This window comes from Cyprinodon tularosa, unplaced genomic scaffold, assembly GCF_016077235.1.
Source record: "Cyprinodon tularosa strain WSP-4 unplaced genomic scaffold, ASM1607723v1 ctg392, whole genome shotgun sequence".
Classification (NCBI taxonomy): Eukaryota; Metazoa; Chordata; class Actinopteri; order Cyprinodontiformes; family Cyprinodontidae; genus Cyprinodon; species Cyprinodon tularosa.
In genome coordinates, this window is record NW_024039110.1 from 419,683 (window position 1) to 440,467 (window position 20,785).

The 20,785-nt window shown below is 39.4% G+C and overlaps 1 protein-coding gene across 2 annotated transcripts in view; it reads right to left on the bottom strand.

The window, feature by feature from the left end:
• Positions 1-20,785, bottom strand: part of fam222ba (family with sequence similarity 222 member Ba) — a 56,931-nt gene that overhangs the window by 4,042 nt on the left and 32,104 nt on the right. For both annotated transcript variants that reach the window (XM_038297589.1, XM_038297590.1), the window contains exon 2: positions 9,879-10,006. In XM_038297589.1, the coding sequence (XP_038153517.1) occupies positions 9,879-9,960 (82 nt within the window). In that variant the 5' untranslated portion in view covers positions 9,961-10,006. The remainder of the gene's footprint in view (positions 1-9,878; positions 10,007-20,785) is intronic.

The window sequence follows — 20,785 nt, forward strand, 5'->3', positions numbered from 1 at the left end:
GAATATTAGAGCTGACACATTCAAGCCCCCCGCCCCCCCAAAAAAAAGAAATGCAGTGAAATCCAGTTAAGTACAGTGGTTACTGACTTTTAGGTCAAAAGCTATTACTGGCCCTAATTGACACATTCAGGCCAAGAATAAGTGCTGAGGGTGGGCTGAGATGTAGTGGCTGAATCACAAACCAAACAAAGAATAAGAGGAGGCAGTAATGGTCCCCTGTGGCTGGAACAGGGAGAAAGAAAAAAAAAAAAGCACACAGAGTGAAAGAGAGACGCAGGGAGCAGCCCTCCATGACAGCAGACAACTAATCAGACACAGAAGCAGCGTCTCTGATGTGCAGGAACACCTCCTAGGACTCAGCTCGCAGGCTTCTGCTACACCTGCTAAGCACTGCGACTAAATTTAACAATGCCAAAGTGACAATGTCAACATGATTACCCGTTTGAGAATGTGGGAGGGTGTGAGGTTGTTCATAACCTCCACAAAAAGGCTTGGTTCATGTGTCGAAATAATCCATTTAATCTCATAGGTTTCTCCTTTTTTTTTTATCCAAACAGATTTTAGTGCCAAGGGGTGCAAATGCTGTAAAATAATAAAGGGATTTCAAAGTAAATTCAAAAGGTCCTAAAGACACAAAAATCCAAAATCACATGCAAAGAAAAAAATGCTGCATAGAAAAAAGAAAAGAGAAAACATGCTGCAAACACATAAATTATGTTTACGAAGAAACAATCAAAAGGAAAATGCTGTAATTAGCAAAAAAAAATAAATAAAAAATACAAGTTAAGAAAAGCTGCAAACTAGTGCTGCATAGCAGAAGTCAACTAGGGGTCATTAACTCATATGGGACCAGAACAAAAAACATTACATCAGTAATACCTTTGGACCAGAGCCTTAGCAAAAACATAAACAGGATACTTTCCAGAGGAAATCTAGAGGGAGAAAGGAACGGTAAGGTTTTTAAAATAAATTTTACACTTAATCTTTCTTAGAATCAAATATATGCCTTAACTAATGGTTATACTTTAATAATAGTTACACCCCCTAGTGGTCTGGAAGGCTTCCATCATGCAGATCTAGTTTGCTGCTTTTCTTAACCTGCAGTTTGTTTTTGCTAACTGCAGCAGGTATCGCTATTTGCAGCATTTCCCTTTCCTCTGTTCTGTGTTGGCATCATTTATGTATTTACAGCATGTTTTAACTGTGCATCTCTCTATTTATTGTAATTGCAGTTTATAGCATTTGTTTCCCCAACATGTGATTTTCATGTTTGTGTGTTAGTTTCATTTTTCTGTTTACTACTCAATCTTTTGAGTTTGCTGGAACTAAAACCCTGTATTTATGCAGCCTCTGTAACAACCTGTCAATTATTAACCTACAGAGAAACAGATGGACTACATATTTACAGCTAATAAATGGGTGTAAAAAATGCCCTATAGCAATTTTCATAATTTTGTACTTGTGTAATTCCAGATAGAAAATACTTCAAACTTCTGTACTTTGAATTGATTAAATGTCAGCACGGAAAATCTAAATGGAATAAATAACTGCCTTTACCAAAATCACACAATCATCACACAATTACTGATAAATTGGGAAAAAATATAAATAAAAAGGAATAATCATTGATCAGTTTTTCTTTATTTTTACAAGTAATTAATTTCGATTTTCTAGGAATCCTATAAATGAAGTGTAGGAATCAGAGCTGTTTCTTTTAGCCAGAAACAAAGCTCACTGTTAGCATCTTGGGGGTTACCAACACTCCATAAAAAACATTGGACATCCTCTAGAAACTAACAGGAATTTGCTGAATACTGAACTCGTGTTCTGGTAAGTAGAGTGAGGACCTGTGATGCTGTGGGCCTGTTTGTCTTTCAAAAACTAAGTGTTTGAATCTTTAAGACATTTTTAACAAAGATCTGATGGTCAGATTGCATAAGAAAGGTCACAGAGTGACGGATGATCTGGTCAAGTTAACTCTTTAGCTTACTTTGGTGCAGAGTAAAGAAGAAACCTGTGGTTTCTTGTGGTGCTAATGCTCAGTCTCAAAGCAGGTTGGCCAAGGGGGAGGAGGCACAAAGCTGAAGTGACTGAAGGGGCAACAGGAGTTGTGCCAACTGGCTAATTAATTCCTGCTTTATTTGTGAACAGGAAACAATGGGCAGTGATGTGCGGGGGCTGGTATGAGGCGGCACACAGACGTACACACGCATGGGGGGGGCTCCCTCTGAAACAAAGTGTTCAGCCCACTGATGGCAGCTTCATTAATGCAGGGGTCTGGGCCAAGGAGCTGGAGCCTGACACCCCGCCATCATCGAGGTCCAGTGTCAGACTGTCACTGAATAAATGCCAGGCTAAGCGAACACAGAGAAATGAACACTTCCATACGAGCGCACAGGCGTGCTGAGGATAGGTTTCGCCTGTCAAACACAAGCAATGATTAATGACCTCGTTGGAAATTATGTCTGGTTGTGACAGGAACAGACTGAATAAATACGGGGCTGATTTTACTGGAAAATACAGCCGCCGTCAGGGATTCTGACACAGCCCTCATGGTGAGAACACCTCCTGCCGTCTCGTGTGCTGCAGAATGAAGGGTTGTAAGTGAGGAGGAGGAGAGAAACATGATCTGCTGCAAGAAAAAATATAAAATTTGTATTGCTAATGGTGGCATGAGAAACGTCTTGATATTTCTCTTCAAGTTGCAGGATGTCTTTTGACCTGATGAGAGCATGTGACTTCCTCTGAAACATCTGAAAGAGAGAGCTTTTATGGAGTGAAGCTTCTTCCAATATTGTTGCAAGTAAAGAACACGTTTTGTAAATAGAAATGTAAGTTTTTGAGTAATAAAAATGAAATGTTAAATTGTTAATTGTTAAAACAAATTTTGTAATGGAAAATTTTACCTTTTCAAATTTAAAAAAAATTTTTTATTATTGTTTTTTTAAGCCGAGTGTCAGAATTGCACTCTTTTCAAATTGATTTTCATAGATCACATTCTTATCCCTTTAAGCCCAATACAAACGCTTACTTTAGGAGAGCAAATTGACCAATAAAAAATGTGCTAAAGTATGCAGACCAATAGAACCGCATCTTCATTTTTCACTCCCGCTCCCAGAAGTGAAGATGATGTGATGTGAGATTAGAAAAGAATGCAATTCTTAAAAGTCAATCTCAAAAACAGAAGTTTGAATAAAAAGTTAAATTTGAAAAAAGAATTTTAAAAACAAAATCAAAGTTACTCTCAAAACCTTTTTCTAATTAATATGTTTTCAAACCTACAATTGTGGATGTATCATATTTCAATTTGCAAAATGTTTTTTTTCCTTGGAACAAAACCCCATCCATACACTTTGAGCTCCACATCCCCTTATATCTACATTTGAGGCGATTATCTGGAGGCAATAATTGCTAAATTCCTCTGTTGTGCCTATAAAGTCAGCTAATAGACTTCCAGTGGGCCTAACTACGAAAACAGTTTGCCAATGATGCTAAGGTTATCATCACCTCTTAGCTTCCTACCGACCATTAGTCCATAGAGCCTTTGGTGAATAATGTCTCAGGCTCTTTCTATTGCAGCATTCTTCAAAGCAAAGATCTGCCCTCTTAGAGCAATTGTGAATAAAAGTGCATAAGGAGATACACCATTTACATTACATTATTACAAATAGAGTAGCAAGCCTTGCAGGTCTTTATTGGTTGCTTGGACAATTTTCAGACAATCAATCAATATTCCTTATCCGTTGTTAGCAGACATTTCACTTTGAGCATGTTCAAATCACACATGGGGAACCAAAGTGGCTAAAAACTATTCCCATCATTCATCCCTGTTGGGTTTTTTTCCAATGCACACAGCATTAAGCACTGTGTCCTGGTTTTCAAGCTATATCATTATCCTCGTGCAGACTATTTAAAGGCATTTAAAGCTGTTAAACAACCAAGAATGTTATTATATCTTCATCACATCATGCTGGTAAACATGTTTCTTTGATCAGATGGATGCTGGGCACATCTATCAGTACTAAGCGGTTTTGTAGGTAATGGAAACTTCATAGGAAGTCAATCCCTCGTGCTCCATTAAAGGTAGAAAGAAACATGGCTGCCAACATAGAGCTGACACATGAAGCTCAAGTAGACTCTGTTGCTCGAGGCAGGACCTAACCCCGCATGTTACCCAGGTCCTAGTGCAGTGTTTTAGGAGATCTCACTTCCTAACCCACGACATAACTGGTCTTACAGCCTGTGCAGGTGGCCCTGAATGTGGCAGATTGTCTCGTCTCCAATCAGCCGGAAATAACACAACACCCACAGTGTTATACTGGCTTCCCTTAGCTGCCAATATCATCTAACTGATTTTAGCTTACAAAGTGCTTCCAACTACCTAAATTATCTCACAAAGGCTTATGTCATGACATCATTTCACTTGTCAATGGGTTGCTGGATGGCAAACACTGTGCTCAAGACTATCCGGATTCTTTTCATGTTTAACTGACTGAGCAACAGAATTTAAGAAACTCTTAAAGACCCAGCTCTTCAGAGAGCAGCTCCTATTCTGTACTTTTGAACAGCTTACCTTATGCTCTTCGCTCTAGGCTGAAACCATTTCTACACAGTCACTCCTGTCTACTCTGACAGAACCTGACAATTGGTCTTCCTTCAAGGTAGCTTATCGTTAGCTTTGATATTAACTGCATTGGTATGCCCTAAATAGTTAGTTACGTTCGATAAAAGTGTCTACTTAAAGCAGATCTGGAAAATCTCAAAAAGATAACAGATCTGAAATGGCCTACTAAATTTAGACTTAAAACATTGATTTTCTTGTTTGTTAATATTCTAATTTGTATATATTATTACACTAGAGATAGATGGATAAACAGGATGACCGATATTTTTGGCCGATATTTGCAGGGTTTTTTAAACCATGTATTTGCCGATTCATTAGTGCATTCAGAAGCCATGTCTTTTCATCCTGTAAGGCGCATGTATTGCTGCTCCCTCCATTTGCCATTTGTTATGTTTAGTTGGATTAGTTGATAACTTTCTTTTTTGTTATATTTGACACTTGTGTAACATTTGTTAACTTGTAATTTTTATCTTATAAACGGAGAAAGCGGTATCGACATAAAAAAAAAGTCTATACATAAAAGAAAGCTTTAAATAATGGCATCTGGGAGCAATCTTCAACATAAAAAGATCAAGCCCATTATCCTGACATGGCACTGCTTTAAATTATGTATTAACAGGTATAAATCTATTAAGTTGGCCCTTGAACAGCTGATAAAATGGGTGTCTTGCTGGTAGGATCAGTTAAAAGCTACTGATTATATCTTCTACCAAGATGATTAGCATTTCCACCATAACCTGTAACCTGGATTATTTGATGAGCTACAAGCATCAAAGGAAGGTTAATGAGGAACATTAAACTTGGTGACTGCTGGTGGCTTGGAGCATATCACGTCTCAGATGTGCAGGTAGGTTCGTTGCCAGGGAGGAATATGGGGGGTTGGACACTCTGGCCAAGCACTAATTATCCCACTTCTAGCGAGCTGATTGGAACACAAGTGCACAGTCAGCAGGCACTAATTAGGGTTTCTTTTATTCAAACTACTGTTTTTATTGAGCAAGGTTTAAGCAGCGGGGAAGAGGGAACTCATGCTGCTGAAAATTGCATTTTTCGCACATGAGCAGCAAATTAGACCTGAAGCCCCAGCTTTAAATTAGAGTCGGTTTAATTTGTGGTGATGTTAACTGGAAATTTCCCACTGTCCCTTTTTTGTCCTTTTTGGGTGAGCCGACGCCAATAGAGCAATATAACCTACATAAATGAACAAGAAGCGTAAGAAAAGATAAATAGTTTAAGGATTAGTTGTGCCTAAGAAGAGTCCCAGCTGTGCCCCGTTTTGTTCCATCTGTAAGAGCTGAGAAACAAAAGCCACTTTGAGGCACTCCAGTCATCCTGAGTGGAAAATGGCCTGTTTTCTTCACTTGAAATACTCCTCTGGCAGCCTTTACACTTTACAGCCATCATCTGTTAAAAGTCACTCCCTGATGAGATATAGAGCGGTTGCTCTGGCCTCGTCTCTGACGGCAACCTGCGAGCTCGTAACTTTAAACGACTCTCCCATCCTCAGATTCAGCAGAGCACAAGAGGATGGCCGTACAACCTGGAGCACTTGGTAAATGCAGAATGAAGGATTCGAGAGCAAGATTCATCCGCTGGGTTAGTCTATTTTGTGTAACATCTTTATTTTTGTGAGATATAGATGATATTAAAGACTTTTCTAGGTGTGAGAAATGTGTCTATGTTTATAAATCAATATTCTCTTTTTTTGCAGCATCACTTCTCGTCTCTCTGACCAGCCTTCTCCCTCTCTAAAGGCTTCTATCCAACAATTGCTTTAAATTCAGTCCTCAGACATCACCAAATGAGATCTGTAGGGTGTCGATACCCTTTAACCCCGGGATGGAGATGGATCTAGAAGTAGCAAATTAAAACTTCTGGCCATCCCATTATGGGAATGTGGTTTTATCTGATTAATTTCTTTGCAACTCTAACTGTATTTTGAGGATCATTATGAACCTCTAATCTAATGGGTTTATATGGCAGATACAAGGTGTTCTAGTTCTATTGACCTAGTTTTTGCTGGATCCATCTTCCCATTAAATCTGGATTAGCTTACCTACCAACAGCAGGAAGAGTTCACCACCGTATTTCAGTTGGTAATCGGTAGAGTATCCAAAAACTGTGCTCAAGTAAGAGTAGCACTACTTCAACATTTTGTTAAGACTAAAAAGTAGTCATCCCAGAAACCACTTGAGTCACACCAGGCTCACACTGAAAGCGAAGACGCTGTGACGCCGGTGTGTTGCAGAAAGTCACTCACAGTGACCGCTGCCACCAGGCTTTCCCTGCTGTGGCTCCATCTGCAGAAACGACGCTCCAGAAAAAAGTTTCTATGGGCTTAAACTCTTACCAGGAAAGAAAACTAGATAGCTGTGCAAATAAATATCCCTTTTTACCACAATATGCCCTCTGTTTTTCTTTTGCTCTCTTGTTATCACTTGTTAAGATAATAATAAGATAATGGAAACCTTTTCTGTCTGGGGTAACCTTTTCGTTTTTGTTGTATTAAATTAAGAAGCTTGATGCAGGCCGCTGGAATGTTCCGCCAAACTTCCTTCTTGTGGAAAAACTTTGTTGATTCGCGCAGCCTTGGTAACCATACCCGCAATGAGCGGACACATTGATGTGAAAGATTTTTGGTTCGTTTCGGCCCCTGCACTGCAGCCGCACTGCGTTAAGTATGATCCCGGTGTAAGACCTGAAAGTATTTCATGAAAAAGGCCACTCATGTACTGCTTAAATGTTGTATCATAAATGGGAATTTAGAAATTATGTAGTTAGATGTTATGTGGAAGATCTGGTGTTTTAAAGACTAAAAATAAATAAATAAGTAACATAAAAAAAATAATGAATTCATGCAGAAGAAACTTTTCCAAATCAATTTTCTAGACAAAGAAAATCTTATGAAATCAAATCTTACAATGAAAATTATATATGATACATTCAACTCATGTTTTTCTGTGATATGGAAGTAGGGTGTGTATATATTTATATATATATGGAACAGCTAATGTCGCATAGCAAGGATTGGGATTAAAAAAGCCTTTGCTTATTTCCAATTTCTTAGCAGATCAACCTTATTTTCTTTTATTCTGTTCCTCTTTGTTTCCTTGTTTTAATCACATATAAACATGCATATTTGTATTATAATGCAAATGAATCAGAGAAGCGATACTGAGAAGTATTACTCAGGTAAAACTACTCCTAAATGTTTTTTTTTTTTTTTTATGATACTCATGAAAATTTAACTGCATAAATGTAAGCAATTACTACCCCACCTCTGTGTATTTACAGTGTACTCACACTAATCTCCAGTTCTGGTTTACCGTTACAGGCTGATTTTTCTACGTAGACCTAAAAAAGACCATTTTATTCTTTAAGCTACGAAAGCCACTTTCTTCCACACTTCCTATATGGCTTGTGGCAAATGCCAAAGAGCTGCTTTCTTTCAACAATGGCTTTCCACTTGTCAGATCTTGACAAAGGCTAGATTTCTGGACTCCATGGCTGTTTTATCAACAGACACCCCCACCTGAGGGGGTGACTACCTTTAAACAGATTTAGGGATTAGGGGTATTGGTTTACAAGATAAACCTGGTTTAAACTACTTCAAAAACTTTGTCCCTAAAACCAGATGTGCATTTTATTTAAGTGTGTTGAACTAAATCCAGACCAGATCTAAACTTGTATTTGTCTCTTTTTTTGTTAAATCATTTTCGGTTTCTTATGTATTTATGTTCTACTTTGTTTTCCATCACAGAATATCCCAAGAAAAACACACTGAGTGATCAACAGAGAACTGAAAGATGGAAGAGGTTTAAATACGTTTGAGAAGCACGAGAAGTATTTAAAAACGACTGAGAAATAGACTGAAAATAAAGCTGCTCACATAGAGTTGATCTATAGGTGCTGGATTATAGCTGAGATTGGACTGGATTTTTCTTTGTCTTCTTGATAAAACCGGAAATGAAATAGATCTATGTCTTTGATGTATCAGTGCGTTTGAAGAACAGATGAAAAGGAAAAAAATGGACTGAAATTACCCTTCTTGAGATCACAACTCACTCACACATAATGCATTACAGTGTTGGACAGGAAAAACAAAATGAACTCCAGTTTTGCTCAGATGTGTCTTGGTGCGTCAGAAATGAGGGAAGAGCAGAGACACAGTCTGGGCTGCACCGTGTCACAAGGCTGCCTGAGAGAAGCAACAGACGCTGGCACTTAGCAGACTCCCTCATGCTCGCTGATCTCCTGGGGGTTGGCTGATTACTGAGATTCTGAAATTACAGTCTTGATGAGCAGGAACATTTCACAAAAAGAAAGCTTGGGGAAAAAATGGGTCAGACTGAGGCCGGGTTTCTGCTGAGAGAGAGACTCAGATGGGAGGAAAAGGAGACTGTTTGAAATGAGGTGAAGGTAGCAAACCTAATGGATCGCAATCAAAACCGCAGCTCTGCTGTTTCCTTTTGTAAAAACCAGAAATTTGCTGAATAAAACACATGTAAATCAACAAATTACTGTTGATTATTTGAAAAATTTTATATATATATATTGGTTAAAAAATACAACAAACTTTAATAGAACTATTTATATTCATGTATTCATCCCCACCACTCACTAAGAGTCATCCTCTCCTCTTCCTGACCTTAACTTTTCCATTTGCACTGCAGGCTCAGATGGCCAAAAGTCTCTAGTTTGTCAGCAGTTCAGTAGTAAAATTTAAACATTTAATTCAGCTGGCAGGCACTGACAAGTCTGCTGTTAAACCAGGGCAGCAGATTGCATCTTAAATTCATTCGCATTACAAGATCAGCGGGGCAAAACCACTCAGCCGCAATCTGTCTGCAAGTCTGACATTAACTGACTCTTCCTGATGGTGAAAATTAGGCGAGATGGCTGTGTTTAACACTCGGCGGCGATGGCGGTGTTCTGGTAAAGCACGCAGGGCCCGCGCTGTGGTGACAGACACGTCTTCACGGGGGGACGAGGGAGAGGGGTGGGGTGGGAGAGGGGGAGCTAGTTCATCAGCAAATTAATGGCGCAGTTCATCCTAATTTCCCTTGAAGACAGATTTGCACTTCAGGAGAACAAAAATATTCCTCGTTTCGGGGGTTTAATGCAGAGCGAGCGAAGAGAGAGAGCAGGGGCTGGGTTTGGCAGTGGGATCTAATGTGAAATTTTATCGGCTTTGGGTTGTGTGTCTGTGTGTGTGTCTGCGTGTAGGGGTGTGTGTCCTGAGATCAGTACTTACATTTCTGCAGTCCAGTGTTCATCTGCGTGTGGTGGAGAAGCTGGAGGGGGAGGTCACCTGGCCCTGGCAGACAGGCCAGCATTTCACACAGACACTAATGCAACATGGGACACGCACTTCTCCTCACACTGCATAGAGAGAGAGAGAGGGGAAAGAAGAAGAAGGGATAGGGGAGAGGTCAGTCATAACTGCAAGGCAGCACATGGTGCGTGGCGATACAGAGCCTGGGTCTGGACTAATAGAAGTCTGGAGCTGCTCCCTGGAGGCATGGGGCTGAGGAGGACATAGTTAGCTTTCAATTAGAAACTGATTCACACCTGCAGCATCAGGTAAGGTGACATTTGAAGCCAATAACAACTTCAATTAAACATCAAACAGCTGAAGTGAAACGGGCAAACTGGGCCTGAGGGACTTGCTGCTTTAATCGACCCAGTCCCCACTTCTACCTCGTCTACCCTGCATCTAAGTCAGCTAGTCAGCCCTCTCTGCCTTCCTTCGATCTACAGCTGAAGGTATTAATAAGCTTCGAACATCATCTTCCAGAGGAAGTAACCAAACTTTTCCACATTTTGTCTTTTTACATTAATAGTGAAGAAGTGCAACATCTTCTTTGGAGGGGGCGGGGCATTTTTATTCTGTTGTACTTCAAAAACCCTAAACTACTGTGCAACAGATCTCCTTCAGAAAACACCCTGATTATTAAACAAAGAAACAATTCTAGAAACTTGTTGGCAGCATCATGTTGAGGGCACAAAAGTAAACTAGTCAAAGAAAATGAAAGACAGATTGGGCTAAATGTAAATGGGGTGAACGTGGAAGATAAGCTGTTAGCAGCTGCATAAAACTAGAGACAATAGAGAGAAAACAACGACCAGAAACATATAGCCAGTGGCGGACGAAGTAATCAACATTGGTACTTGAGTAAAAGTACTGATACATAAAGTAAAAACTTCCTCAACAAAAAGTACAAGTTACTCAGTGAAACATCTACGCAAGTATGAAGTACTCACTTTTGAAATACTGAAGTATTCAAAAGTATGTGCATTTAAAAGTATCTAAGTATATGAAAATACCAATTTGATTTTCTAGTATCAGTACATTTCTGTATAATTTAGTAATATTTAAAGAACCTTGTAACTTTCAGAAACCACCTGATGTATTTGTTACCACCTGCTACAAATTCAACACCACTTGTTAAGAACTTCAGCATAAAAATGACTAAAAAAAGGGGCATCCATTTCGATTATTATTTCTATAAAAGCAAACCAAAAAGAAAACAGAAGAGTCTTGATGCTCCTCACACTTTCACTATGGTCTTACAATTGAATTTATTACCACAAAATAATGCCAGCTGATTTCAGAACTCATCCAACTGAACAACTTGGTCACATGGTAACACCTAACACCTTAATAAAAAATATATATATACTACAAATAATATCTGCCCTGAATTTCCCCACATTTGTGGATTTTAATTCAAATTTCTAAAACAGTGGTGACCAAATTCAGTTCTGAGGGCTGCTTCTTACTTGCATGTTAAGATTGCATTTCAAGATAGAAAATCAGCAACAGTGAATAAAAAGCTAAGCTGAGCCAAAAGGAACAAGTAACTAGCAGCTTAGTAGAAATGTAGAGGAGTAAAAAAGTTCAATATTTGCTTTGAAATGTAGTACCCCCCAAAGAAATTACTCAAGTAAAGATACTCAAAAAAATAATAAATAAATAAAATAAGCACAGTAATAAAGTAAATGTAGTATCCCAGAGGGGTACTGGAATGTGGAGAAGAGTTCTATGCTGTCGCTTGGACACACTGTTATATATCAACCAATACAAAGTATTTTAAAAAGTTGATTATTACAACATCGGATTAACCGATCCATTATAAGTGCTGTTTTTTTTTTGGACTGGTTCTTTAGACTGATTTAGATTTTCTTCCTCCATTTACATAAAAAAATGACACAATTATAAAAATGTTTTACAAGTCTCAAAATAAACAAAAAGTAAATAGACATTTATTAACAAATCAAACAAAATATTAACAATGGACAGACAACACAGTGAGCAGCAAGGCATGACTTCTGAATGCAATAATAACTCATCTGAACTGAATATCAACTGATACAGATATATGGCTAAGATCGGCCAAAAATATCAGCCGGCAGAAGAATCGGTCTATCTACACATCTGTTAAATTCTCCTTTTCCTTTAGCTTCTTTATTCATTATATATTTGGGAAGAAATTGTTACTGGTTTGTGAACTTAGTTTGCTTAAACATTTACAATTGTACTGTAGTTAGTGATACAGTTTCACCATTAACTTTACAAGCAGGGTTGCATCATAAATCGGCATTAATATTAATATTTAGTTTTTGTTAAAGGAGGAGGAGTGGATAGGTCAACAGTGATTGTGATGAATTTTAGGATTGAAGGTGTTTAACTGAAGTTTTAGCATTATGTTTTTTTTTTTCATAGTATCCAAAGGGAAGGAAAGTATATGATAAATATCGGCTCAGATTTATCATATTAGTGCATTAATGTGAGCACAGGTGTAACTTTGTGAAGGACTGGTGGGGACAGTCCCCACCAATAATTTCTGCTTTTTTCCCCCCTTTCTGCTAATCTACTTTAGCCAAAGGTAACAGATGTTGGGTGCAGCTATCTGTGTTCAGAGCGTTTTGAGTCTGTGGTTTTTTTTTTCCTCTCTCACGCTGCTCCCGTGTCCCGCTTCTCGATGTAACATCATCGGATCCGTTGATTTGAGACATAATATTACCTGCAGTCCCTATTCGCAGCACACATAGTAGCTACATGGAGGGGGAGATACACACAGCAGACTTAACCGGCAGCTACTTCAAATGATGTTTATGTAAAAGTTGGGAGACGGGTTTGGTTAAAAAAATTATGCCACCGAAAAATCTGTTTGTTAGACTTTTTCAGCTAAAAATGGCAACAGATAAGTTTATCCAAGTTAGTAATATAATGCAAGAAGCTTAAGAAGACAGTTTGTTGTGTTATTCTTTACTACAAAATCTTAGCTTCTCAGAGGACCATGACTCCAAGTTGAAGGTTAAAATTAAGATGTTTTCTTATTGCACAGACAGAAAAAGACTGCAGAGCTTCTATATATATATATATATCTTTAAATTTGTTTCTGCCATCAATATATTAGTAAAGAGGTTCCTAAATCTTTTTAAACAGAGCACAGAGAGAAGTAGGGACAACTGCAGCTTTAAACGTGAAACAGATTTACTGGGATATGCAACAGGCCAAAAAATATATCTCCAAGTTACCAGAAAGTTTACAAGAAAAAATATGCAATGCAATAATTAAAATGCAGCTTATCCATATTATTTTGGATGGATGGAATTGAAATTGTACTTCTAGGGATGCATGATATGTCGATTTTGGCATCGTAATCAGCTGTTATTCTGTTATACATTGATGTTTTTGGGCTCTATATATGTAATGCACTAAAAGGCATCTGTCTAACTACCTATAAATATCAGTGTATTGTGGTACTTGTGTTCTCAACAATAGGAAAGCATTCAATAAATATATGTTTGAGCTCATTTTTGGAAAATACAAAAATCTAACGAAAGTGTTCGGGCCGCCACCATTAGAGCGTTCACACCAACTTTCATCCCAAAGCTACACCCTTGTATGTGAGTAAAACATTTAAGGACATAACATATATAAAACATGTAGTCTTTAAATGTCAGCTGTTTGTCATAAGTTGATAAATTAATGATCAATTTTGAAAAATTTTATCCTATTGCTCTAAAATAGTTTCTTTCGATATGAAGAGAAAATATATACGAGAGTCCTGGTGGTTAAAACGTCTCCAGAATTCAAAGAGACCTTTGTTTTAGAGACATAGGCTCAAGATGCAATGAGCGGAAATTAATAAGGACAGCTGTAGCTCCTATAAATGTCAGCCACTATGTGCAATAACTCAGTAGGAGAAGGAAGGGGAATAGTTAGCCATGCTCCACTTGTCTTGCTGCTGTATTCTAAACACCGCAGATGCTTGCTTAATCAGCGCTGGAGAACAGTCAGGGAGCAAATTAAGTCTACAGAGTCCGTGCCCTCCCCGTTAGCTGTGTGGCATCAGAGGAGGGCAGCAAGTTTGCACAGACAAAAAGCTTCTATAAGAGAGGCAATTACCAACAAAACAACCTTGGCATGCCTGCCTGCCGCAGGGTGATGGCTTAAAAGTGCCTTACCGCCCGCAGGGAGGATAGACAAGAGGAGGAAAGAGTGACAAAGCCGGAGAGAAAGGTGGTAAGACTGAAAAACTGGTGGCAGGAAGGAGGGGTTTGACTTGCTTAAAAAAAAAAAAAATATCGGGAGCTCAAAAAGGTCAGGATGACAGCTCATTTAAATCCTCCCAGGGAGAGGAGAAAACAAGGCTTAATGAAGCTGCCAGTAATACACAGATACCTGAGGGCGTAGCACCTGGGGGTGCAGCAGGGGCACAGCGGCAAAGGGGAGGAAGGGGGAGAATGGTGGGTGGCTCACGGTGGGTGGTGGAGTGGCTGTCTGGAGACAGATCTGGAGGTTTTGGAGGCACTCTGCCCTGATGATGCTGCGTCACCTTTTCTCTTAGCCAACCTCCCACTCCCCTGATCCTGCACCGTTTCCCCTGCTTTCAGCTTTACAGCCTGGGCCGCCATATGGCGGCGATCCCTGCCCTCGATTCAGCGTGTCACCATGCATTAACTGTAATTGGCCTGATGTGGTATTCTTTTCCCTCCGGCCTTGGAAGGATTCTAGGTACATGGAGCCTTGATGTTAGCAGGCAGGATTTCCAGCTCTCATTTATCTGGTTGCCAAAGATTTTGCAGAAAGATAACAGCAATCTCTCTGACAACAGGCAGGTTCAGGGTGGAGGGAAGCTGAATATCAGACAGATCAGAGTCTTTGTTTTCCAAGCTCCCAGAGGCAAAAACAGTAACGCATAACTAAAATAAAAATACAAAACGGCACACACATCAACACATTAAAGGCTAAAAAAACACACACACACACACACACACACACACACACATGCATGCAGCAGGCCACCCCCTCCTGCTTCCCCTACAGCGCCCCTGAATGTCAGAAAACCTTGCAGTGGGGGGAGCAGCGGCAAAGGTCAGCCTATGGTAATGCCTGAGCTGACACTGTGCTTTACAGCGGCGAGCAGAAACCCAGCAGACAGAAGCCTGACGTCGAGCGCTGCCACTGTGACATCAAACACAGCAGCACACAGCAAATGCTGGCACACCCCTGCAGAGGCTTTTTAACACCGACCATTTCTCTGTGCAGCCGGCTTACTAAAGCCGACAGTCAAACCCAGACAGGGACTCTGTGCCAGTTATAATCAGCTGACTCGGCTCTCTGAGTCCTAATTGCTGACTGACCGCCAGGTGGGGGTCTTAGCGTGGCCGTGGCAAACAGGTATTGGAATAAGTGGCCTGGTAGCTTTGTGATAGCGAGTCAAGCTCCACCTGGCGCGAGTAGAAACATAGCTGGGTCTGTGGAGACCGAGCTGGGCCAGCTGGGCAGGCCTGTGGAGCTAAGCCAGGCGTCTCTTTCTATCAACCCCCGTGCAGACAGACACCGGGGGGCTCTGAAAATATTACTGTGGTCCCCCTGTGACTCGGCAAGCCTCCGCCAGCTACTTATAGAGCTGTAATAAAAGTGTGTGAATAACTCTGGAGCTTTCATTATAGACAAATAAAAGCACACAAAGCAGGACTTGAGCGAGTGACGCGCATGGCTTGTGTCATGTGTCAAATTGCTCCCATAAAAGCTGACCTATATTTTCTCTTCATTCCTCGGTGGGGAAGGAAGTAAGCCAGCCTGAAAGAAGGGAGATCAAGAATGATGGAGGTGTTACACCAACACTTCACAAAGTGTTCAAACTCATCAACTGTTACAACCAAAAACTATAACTACCTAATTATCTCAACGTCAAGTTATTGGGAAGCTCAAAGAAAATAGGGAGCTTTATTTTCTCACACAAATCCTCCGGAAACGTTTATTCTATCCGCTTTATTCTGATAGCCTTAAATAACGTCTATAGTGATCCCTGCGGCATGCTGTGGGTAATCTCGTCTTCAGCACAGGCTGGGGAAGGTGCTCAGATATGATGAGCAGAATTCAGAAAATTCTAATCTTTGGGCAGAGATTCCCATTTAAGACAATAAGCATAAAACCAGGGCAGAAATGTAGGCAGCAAAGCATTTCATACAATACAATGGCCTAATCAAAGTCCAGCTTTAAATCCAATAAAGAGTCTGAGACCTGACATTTTGCTTCAGGTGCTTTATAATAAAAAAATGGTTTTATCCCACAGTGCGTAATATCAGGTGAGACCACTGCAAAAGCAATCAATACATTACATAACCTTAAAAGATCAAATAAAAGTTAAGATGTACAGTGTAAGAAATAGGAAAAAAACTTCTGAGAGAGGAAACACCCAAGATGCTGTGCAGTTATAAATAAGAACAAAGCATATTCAGGTAAAAATAACTGAGAAAAATAGATCAGAAAGTAAACAGAAAGATGAAAAAAAAAAAAAACTAACAGAAAAAATAAATCCAAAGCAGTTGAAGAAAACAAATGCAAATATCAAGATAAGGATTGTTCCTCAAAAAAATGTTTAAGAACCATATTAAAGCAACACTAAAGTTTTTTCTAAGTATTGGCTTAATTTATGATATATCAGATTATCTTTTAGGTCAATGCATATCTCAAAAACTCTCCAATGTAACTTGAGAGGGTCGGATTCGTCACTGAATGGGTCATGTGACCCAGAGCTCTGCTTTAAAGCATTCTGAGCTCCCCTTCAACATCACAGCTAACTAAGCTAAATGTTGTTGGTGGCAACAAAACAGATCTGAAACTTACGTCTTTAGAAAGATTTTAGAATTGTATCTAGAGGAGTACTTTATTCCCTTGTCTTTAAATGACTCCACGAATTAACATGACTGGTGCAAAGGGGTCTGATATCAGAACGAGACACAATTTAATTTTACAAAAGTGAAATGCCGTCAGTTCCTATTAGTGGCGCTAAACCTGGAAGTTACTGGTTTAGCAGCCCTAGTGGCTAAAAGTTGCACAATATCGCTTTAAGAGAATAAGAACAGCAGAAATACATTATCTTGATCACATCGAGAAGCTATACAGCCAGTTCCACGTTTGTAGATTATGCCGAGCCTTTTGGAAGTTATGAAGATTATAGTATATAATGGCAGCTTGGAAGGAGGGATCTGCAGAAGCGATCCTTTGTGCATGAGGGATGCAAGAGTCAGTCACTGAACAAGCTCTATGCATGGTGTTGGAACAATGATGTTACTTTTTTTTCCTATATCTGCAATTCCAATATTTAAATATCTTTCTATTTTCAATATATTAGACCCACATTTTCCATGCTATTATTTCTTCCCATGGATGGTGCTGATATCACTTTTGTATCTACATTTTGAGGTAGGTGTGTCCAAATTTAGTGGAGTCCATAGCAGCCAAGAAGTTATTTGGGACAACACTATAACTGGTGATTTTGCTATTATTATTTTAATGCAAAATATGTTACACGTCCATAATTTTAACTGGTAGAATATGCAAATCTAAGAACTTATTTTGGTCCAATTTGTCTTAATCTGGTGCAAAAATAGCAATTTAAAAACATCAAATGAGTTGCAAGAGGCTAATAGTCCTGGAAATCATCTGTTAAAGTTTCCCAAACAGTAATACATGGGTACTGTAGATGAGAAATGAGCTCATTATAGGAAGACAAATAATATTAGGAGAGGAAAAACAATGAAAGGAGCCAAATTAGGTGGGAGCATGTTTGGTTTTCTGTTTGAATGTTATTATTTTTTTCTATAACAATTATTAGAAAAGGCAATTAGAAGAAGCCAGTCAGTGCACTGCACATGACTTGTGCTCATGGCTAAAGGAGAGGAGAGTTAAAGAGTGGAGGAGAAAGCAAGCTGCTGTTATTTTAATTGCATGTTTACCCCCAGGTTATGGGTCTGAAATAGAGCCAAGGAAAAAAAATGTTGCTGCAGACATTCAGAGCAACTTCACCGTGTTGATTCTCTCAGGGACAGAAAGAGAGAGAGAAATTACTTTTCTTCCTGAGACGAGTCTCTGAATAGGAGGGAAAAAAAGAGAAAAGAACATGAAGATGAGAACAGCTTTTTACCGTTGAATACCCAGCCAAAGTATTTTGTCAAAAGAAATGGGGGGGGGGGGGGGGGGAGTTGCCTTGGCTTTCTTGAGCACACTAAGAAAGAGAATAATAGTTTCTTATGGCCTTCATTAAGCTATTAGGCTTTACAAACTGAAAAGGATTTCTGTTGCTTGCAAAAGACTGCGGCCAAGTTACACCGGTTCACAATTTCTCACAAAGCATCCTGATGACTCCAGCACAACCTGGCTGAGAGCAGTCCGCTGGTTTCTGTCAGGCAGCACAGACCCCCCCTCATCCCCACTCATCCCCACAAGGTGGAGATGGCTACTGGCCTGACCAGCAGAGGGAAGAAAAAGAACAGGACAACAAGCCAAACTTACTTAAAGCATTGGGTAACGTGTGGTAACAAGCACCAATTTTGCTCCAACAGAGCTAAATAATCCAGAAGGAACCAGGGAGATTTATTTCTCCTCACAAGTTGTTTAGTGAGGATCATGAAGAGGAGGAAAAGCAGCAGAGGTGAGCACTAAAACTGGGTCATTAAAATAAATCCTAGCATGATAATAAGGGATGTCACGATCCGATATTAATATTGGATATCCGCCTGATGTTAGCCAAAAAAGGAATATCGGATTGATTTTCTATCAATCTCCGTTAAAGTTTCTGTAACTCATTGGTAGATTTTTTTTTACAGGTCAGTTTATTTATACCTTTGGTTGTTGACTTCTAAAGTATACAATAAGAAATAAAAGCCGGTGTGATTTGTCCCAATGTCGTATTCAGAATCAGAAATACTTTATTGGGTCACTATCGTATACCAAAATCTGTTTTTGTTTTTATAATATTTTATTCTATAGAATATCAGCTATATTAGGGCATTGTGCAAATGCTAAGTAGAATCCGCTTTGAGGACAGTTTTCTTCAGGTTTTTTTGCCTCGTCTTTTTTAATTAACCTTCCTTAAAATAATCTGCTGAGATATAAATGTAAAACTTATCACCAAGTTCTTTTGATGTTATTATTGACCCTGATAACTGTTTTCACAGATTTTCACCATGTTGAATGTTATTTGTTTGGTAAAAATCTGTTATCCATTTTCTGTGGATAAAAACTATTACTGTATGATTTTTTGTTTGTTTATTTTGACCAATTGTGATGTTTTTGCAAAATTTTTGCAAAATTGTCAAAGTAACAATGTCAACTTACTTTGTCGCTGACTTGGAGGAAAAAACACAACATTTCTATCACATACATGTATGCACATTTGGGCATCAAGAGTTTTTTTTTTTTTACATCTGGTCATCTCTGTGATCATTAGGACTGGAAGATTCCCCTCAAAGAGAAATCATTTTAACTTGTGTTGTCAAGTCTAAATATTTAAGGTTTTTTTCTTTATACTTTATACAAAATGAGAAAATAGGGGCAAATGTGAACATTTTGAATTAAAAGAGGAGAAAATGCTTTTATTTGGATATTTATTTACAATTGGCAGCTCACTGTCTTACTTTTTTCCCATTCTTGTTAAATGAGAGGAAGTGGTTTATAACACTAAAGTCCTAAATGATGAGTCTAAAAGAATTCACAGTATAAATCCAGTCTGGAAAGGTTTTAACTACTATGTGTTGAACCACAGGTTCATCTTCCAGCAGGACAGTCACACTAAGGATACAGCCAGAACTGCAGTGGACTAGATTAGACCAAAGTTATACTGGCCTAGTCAAAGTCCAGACACCAATCTACATCTATAAGCAAAAAATATCCATTTAAAAGATGCCCTTTATTCAATCTGATTAAGTTTGAGCTACTTTTTAACAGTGATCTGAGTAAAATCTCCAGTTTATAGATGAGTAAACTGGAGGAGGATACCTCACAAAACCCTTGCAGCCTTAACTGCAGCAAAATGTGGTTCTACAAAGTACTGCGAAAGTGGAAAAAGTTTGAATGGTATGAATACTTTTGGAAGGCACTGTAGCACCTTAATTGAGAGTCAGTAAAATAGTGTGTCAGGGATAAATCTGTCAAGCAGCAAAAACTGCTGCAGTAGTGTGGGAGAGAAGAAGACAGCTACTGGAAACTGCTCCTCAGGGGGAGGGGGTTAGTGAGGGAGCGGGGAGACGGTGTGAACGCTTCGTAACTGACTGATGAAAAAGTGACAGTTCCCAGAGGTGAGGTAGTGGATATGGAGCAGAAAGAGACAGCGTGCCCGTGGAACAGGGCGCAGTCCAACTCCGGAGCAGCGGCATCCTTTGCATACGTGTCACACATGGAAAGTTGGTTCTACAGTTGAACTACTCAGACGTGATAGTGGGAAAGTATGAAACGACTTCTTACCAAATTGACCTCCTCCTCCATCCGCTGCCTTATTTGGATCAGTAGATTAGATCGTCCCATATGATGACTGATTTCGTTCACAGTGGAAAAGATGACAGGAATGATTGAGAGATGAGATTATGAGAGTTATCTGGTCTGGCTTGGCTAGCTCTACCACAGCTAATTCACGGTCGTTACCCGTCCAACACATCAGTGCTGCGAGGACACCCAGCCAAGGTCCTTCCTTCAACTTGCGGTCAGTTTTCAGTAACAGCCACTTAAGTCGGCTCTGCTTCCCAAAGAGCCCCACAACATGTGGAAGGTAAAGCTATGTGTGCTCAGTCATATCCAGGCTATCCAAGGTCAGGCAGACGGACAGGGAGCGCTGGCAGTACGGCGAGCGAGGCGCCTTGAAT